Below are 6,000 nucleotides of genomic sequence, written 5' to 3' on the forward strand. Positions count from 1 at the left end.
AAATCACCAGTAACATACACCGAAATGGAGGAAATTTCTTTCAAAATGTTTGAGAAACTTTGGTTGCGAAAAATACCGTATGCATCGAATTAAACAGAAACACAGTCTACAAAGTCAAACACGTTCAGCGTGACGCTTGTTTAGTTCGTTTCTTGATGGATCACTCGCCTCAAATTACATTTTGAATACATCGGCTGTAAACAATGGTAAGGGGCAAGTTCTACATTTGCGTCTACACTTAGCAAACCACTGTGAAGGTTGTATCAGTTATTAGGCTTCTTGCCCGCTTCATTCACATTATGAGTACTGGAAGAATAGTTGTTTAAATACCTCTGTGCGTGCTGTAATTAATCCAATCTTGTCCTTATGACCCTACGGAAGCGATACGTAAGGGATTGCAATATATTGCTAGAGTGATCATTAAAAGTCGTTTTATGTAAGGTTTTCTCGCGATTCTCTGCCAGTTCAGTGTCTTTAGCGTCTCTGTAAGACTCTCCCTTGGGTCCAACAAACCTGTGACCATTTGCGCTGCCATTCTCTGCATGCGTTCAGTATCCCCATATAATCCTGTTTGGTACCGCTCCCACACACAAGAGTAACAGTGTAGGTTGTAACGCACGAGTGTTTTGTAAGCACTTTCCTTTATAGACTGATAGCGTTTGGAAAGTATTCCATCAATAATGCGAAGTCTGCAGCCTAATTTATCACCTCTGAGCCTATGTGATCATTCCATTAAAAATGCCTACAGCTGTTTTACACCCATGAATTTATATAATTTGGCGCATTCCAACTACGACTCGTTAATATTATAGTCATAGGATACTATCCTTCTTCATATTGTAAATGAAATTTTGTATTTATTAACATTTAAAGCAAGTGCCAATCTCTGCACCCCTTTTGAAATCTTATCTTTATCTAGCTGAATATTTATGCAATTTGTTTCAGACAGTACTTAAGTGTAGGTAACTGCGACGTATGCAGAAAGTCTGAGGTTACTATTAGTATTGTCCTTAGGTCATTAATGTATCATCTGAATAGTGAGGGACACAAAAAACTTCGCTACCAAAAAATTCTCTATACAGTGACAAATTTCGTTTGATGCCCTTACCTTCGTACATTTGATAATAAGTTTAGATGCGGTATTGAGTCAAATGCTTTTCGGAAATCGACTATCTGACTGCCTTGATCCAAGACACTTAGTATGTCATTTGAGAAAAGTATGAGTTGGGTTTCACAGAATCGATGTTTTCGAAATACATGCTGGTTGGCATAAGGGATGTCACTCTTCGAGATACCTTATTATGTCTGACCTCAAAGTATGTTCAAACATTCTACAACAAAGATATTGGACGGTAATTTTGTGGGGTATTTCTGCCACATTCTTGTAGACAGGTGTGATCTGTGCTTTCTTCCAACTACTGGGCATCGTTTTCTGTTCGAGGGACCTTCCGTAGATCATAATATAGGAACTACCTCACTAAAAAATTCTGGACAGAGTCTCACAGAGATTCCATCAGGCTCTGGAGCTTTCTTCAATTTCATCGATTTCTGCTGTTCCTCAACAATACTGGCACTAATACTTTTTCACTCATCCTTTAGTGGAACGAGAATTAAACCGAAGCAGTATTCCTGAGTTTACCTTCGTAAAGGAACAATTGAAAAGAGAGCTAAGCATTTCAGATTTTTGCTTTGCTACCATAAATTTCAGTTCCTGTCTCATCCGCCAGTGACTGGACGCTAACTTCGGTGCACTAACAAACTTTACACTCGACAAGAAATTCTTTCACTTTTGCGAAGTATCAGATGACAATATTCTTCTACGGTAGTCACTGAAGACATCGCAAATTGCTCTCTTGACAAGTAAATGTGTTTCATTCAGCATGTCACTATCTGTTTCCGTTTGCTTTGGTTTTTGCTTATCTTGCCTTAGCCTCTTTCTTTAGAAGCTTCTGTAGAGTGACTGTACACTGTGGAGGATTCTTCCCATCGCCAATTGTTCTACTGGATACGTATCTCTCCAATGCATGGTACGCTACTTTTTTAAACTTGAGCCATAGTTCCTCTACATGAGCGATTCACAGCCAGTGTACTTCGTAAGCAGATGGTGAGTGCTGGTCTACGAGCAATAAGTACTGGACCCGCTCTTTCGTCGCAGGAAATAGGGCGGGGATCACTGAGGATACTTGTGTAAATGAGGATATTGATCTTGAAGGATATGCTTGAAAATCTAGAATGTGTTTTATCTTTTCTGTCGCGTTGTGCATCAATTAATCCAGGCTGCGTATCAGCGCAAAATGAGTACTCGAAGCTTTATCATATTACCATTCACTTTCGCTACGAATCCTGATTCATTTGCCAACGACACTGGCCCTCGGCCTGTACATCCATGACAAACGTAAATTTTCTACAATTTTTCATCACTGCTAGGAACTTCAGATCCATTTGCATGTCTGCAATATTCTAACTTTCATTAAGCTATAAAGAATATGAAACAAACTTTTTACAAAGATTTTTCAACTGGATTCTGAACGTCTTCCGCCATAATCTGTGTACAGTACATGATGTTTGACAAAGGCACCTTTCGTGACCTGAAGTCTTCTTTTGCTTGCATGTGTATTTCGCTGTTGCGCAGGGCCGGCGTGGTTAGCTACGGATTTGGCGATGTCAATGTTAAAGGGTGGCCAGATACCGTTCCTGCCACCATCCCATAGCCCCCGAGGAGGGAAGTAGTGTACCCCAGCTGTCTGCGGCTAGCGTAATCCATGGAATAGCGCGAACGATTCAGATGTCTACGAGTCGTGGAACTGAGGCGGAACGTGTTGACCAGCTTGGTATTCACCAAGTGGGATGTGGAAAACCGCCTGAAAACCACATCCTGGCTGACCGGCACACCAGCCCTCGTCGTTAATCCACCGGGCGAATTCGATCCAGGGCCGGCGTGCCTACCCGAGTCCAGGAGGCAGCGCATTACCGCTCCCGGCTGACCTGGCGGGTCCCTTTCGCGACGTGAAGTGTACATAAATGTTTAGCTGCAACTACCAAGCACTCATTTTTAACCCTAGCAATAGCAACGTTAGCCGGCCGGAGTGGCCAAGCGGCTCTAGGCACTACAGTCTGGAACCGCGCGACTGCTACGGTCGCAGGTTCGAATGATGTGTGATGGCCTTAGGTTAGTTAGGTTTAGGTAGTTCTAACTTCTATGGAAGTGATGACCTCTGAAGTTAAGTTCCATAGTGTTCAGAACCATTCGAACCAATAGCAACGCTATTTTCCGTAACGCGTACTGCCAAGGGGAGCGAAAAAAAATTTCATTAATTGTTGTTAACTTTACCAGCTACATCCTTTTTAAACAGGTACTCATGGATAAGAAGTGTCCAGAACCTAAAAATATCTTTGAGCACATTCAAAGCAGAACCGTTCCGCAATGTGTACACGGCGAAGAGATGATTCATGACCACCACAAAAATTTTAAAAATTACAGCTTTCTTTAATAATCTGTAAGTTTTATTTACAGGATACTTTCTAGAGATATATAGATGAGTAATAAGTTTCCTAAACTGTAAAATGTGAATGATACTTGTTGCGGAAAGTTGCATTTAGTACTAACACAATATTTTTCGGTTACCTGCAAATGAACAAATCAAATAAATTACGGAGTCTCGTATAACAAACCAGTAAAACGATAAGCGTTTTTCAAAACTTTAAAATGTAAAAAAAGTACATGACTAGATAACAATATTTTCAAAAGGTAGGCATAAGTTCTTCCCTCCTCCCCCTCCCCCCGCACTGCGAGAGTTAAATCAATATCCATGAAGGGCGCAGGGAATTTGCTAAAAATAGTTCAATTTTGCACTTCATCGAAACGGCACTCTCACTTGATTTACCTTCATCTTCTCAGGTCCTTCAAATTTTTTATTTCCGCATTTTGTGATGATGTAAGATACGTAGTGTGATTGTAAGTTGAACATTCTGCGTTTATTCAATGTCTTGTGATTCATCAAATACTTTGCGAACGCATCTCTTTGTAAAAACACAAGATTCATCGCACGGCAGGTTCAAATTTGAAGACATTGTCGATGTCGGACAATGCTGACTTGCCCGTGCTGCGTTTAGATGGCACCGCAGTCAAAAACGACCCTTATCCGTTTCACGAGGCGTGACCACGTGTCGTAACCTGTGACCTTTTTTGTTTATGTAAGTCACTGGTTTGAAATATAAAGTTTTTCTAGAATAGCGACCTCTTCTGTAAATCATAAATTCGATCCAAAATTTTGTTCTTAAAAATATTTGAATGTATACTTAATATTATTTACTTGGAAACTGAGTGCACTTAACATGAGTTAACATTGACTTACGATCGTTTACACACTCTACGACTTAGCGGAACATTACTGCGAAACTTCTTAAAAATTCAAACTTAAAAGATTCACATTGTTTCAGCTTACGATACTAAGGTTTGCATTACCGATTTATGAAGTAATAAAGTATAGCAACATCAAAATTAAATTTATTATTTAGCACAATATAAAATTCATTTCATTGTCGCCACATTATAGTTCGTAAACTATGTTAATGATGGTTCAAATGGCGCTAAGTACTATGGGACTTAACATCTGAGGTCATCGGTCAACTAGTTTTAGAACTACTTAAACCTAACTAACCTAAGGACATCACACACATCCATTCCCGAGGCAGGATTCGAACTGGGACCGTAGCAGCAGCGCGCTTTGAGACTGAAGCGGTTCGAAACACTCGACCACACCGGCCGACTTGTTAATCATGGCCCTTGAGATTTCTGCCCTCACAGTGTGATGTAAATTCGCGCAAATTATGGCAAGGAACACAACTTTACGTTGTTTACTTGCTTAAGTATTCAAATTTACTTTATAATCAATAAGTTTTGAAGCGCATATGCGATCAGGAACTTACTTAGGATCTTTGAGTCTTAGTTATCCACTTCATCTTCAGATTTGTGCAAATCGTCTCTGAAAAGCATTTTCCGGGCATGAACATCGCACTCTTTGCTACTACTGGGTGCCATGTTTCTCGCCCTTATTTACACGCACACATTCTGACAAAGCAGTCAGTAGAGAGAATATGAATTTAGAAATGCCTATCTGTCTTTTTATCGTGGAGTCATCAACTAACATGAATAAAGCATATCTCTTACCGTGTTTTACAAGAAATAACTGTGTAGCTCAATGATTGTCCGTTACCATTGTTTACAGTTGAGGTCCTCAGTTAGTTACGCGGAAGTGGGATTTTCAGAACGTCAGCTTGGCATCATTATGGACACTATTGTAATCTTTAGTATCAGATTAAAATCGTTTCCTCTGGACAATTCTGTTTGATTGTTTCATGAACTGAAATACATTTCCTTTCCTTTCAGGTGACAACACTAACAAAGTTCTGAATGAGAACTGGGAGGTCTTGGTGGGCGACGTGGGGCCGGCGATGTTCGAATCGTTTCGAGCCGTGGCACAGAACGTCGTGGACACCATCTTTGACGGCGTGCCCTACAGGAAGGTGATCCTCGAATGAGTCGCCCATCTGTCTCCTGAAGTACGTGTGCGGAAAGCTGCGGTTGCCTCCCACACCGCCTGCCAGCTACGTGTTAAAGAAAAGCCGATAAGGACCATAAAATGCTTAATTTATAAGGCTATATAATGTAAACGATGAACACTACAATGAAATTTTGTAGAGAACTCAAGAACTACGTTATACTTCTTATTTAAGGGTGTAATGTTCGATTTATTTACACAGACCATTCTCACATTGGAAAGGCAAGTATCTAGTGTTTATCTTCCTTTGGCAAGCCTTAGGATATTCAGACGAAGTGTCAGTTACTTAATGCTCAATTTAACAGCAGCTTTTTAATCTCGCAGTTGAACCTGAATTTAAAAAAATGACTAGCGTCAGATTTTGTAATATACTCATGCTGATTAAGATTCATTTTTCCTGCCACTTGACATTATCATACAATTAAGCTTTGGTGCAGTT

General features: G+C 40.2%; 1 protein-coding gene across 1 annotated transcript in view; it reads left to right on the top strand.

The window, feature by feature from the left end:
* The window catches only part of LOC126337053 (protein takeout-like), an 80,317-nt gene extending 74,583 nt beyond the window's left edge, over positions 1–5,734 (top strand). Inside the window, exon 6 of the mRNA XM_050001380.1 lies at positions 5,390–5,734. Within this exon, the coding sequence (XP_049857337.1) occupies positions 5,390–5,541 (152 nt within the window). The 3' untranslated portion in view covers positions 5,542–5,734. The remainder of the gene's footprint in view (positions 1–5,389) is intronic.
* The last annotated feature ends 266 nt before the right edge of the window (positions 5,735–6,000 follow it).

Source organism: Schistocerca gregaria, chromosome 2 (genome assembly GCF_023897955.1).
Source record: "Schistocerca gregaria isolate iqSchGreg1 chromosome 2, iqSchGreg1.2, whole genome shotgun sequence".
Taxonomy (NCBI): Eukaryota; Metazoa; Arthropoda; class Insecta; order Orthoptera; family Acrididae; genus Schistocerca; species Schistocerca gregaria.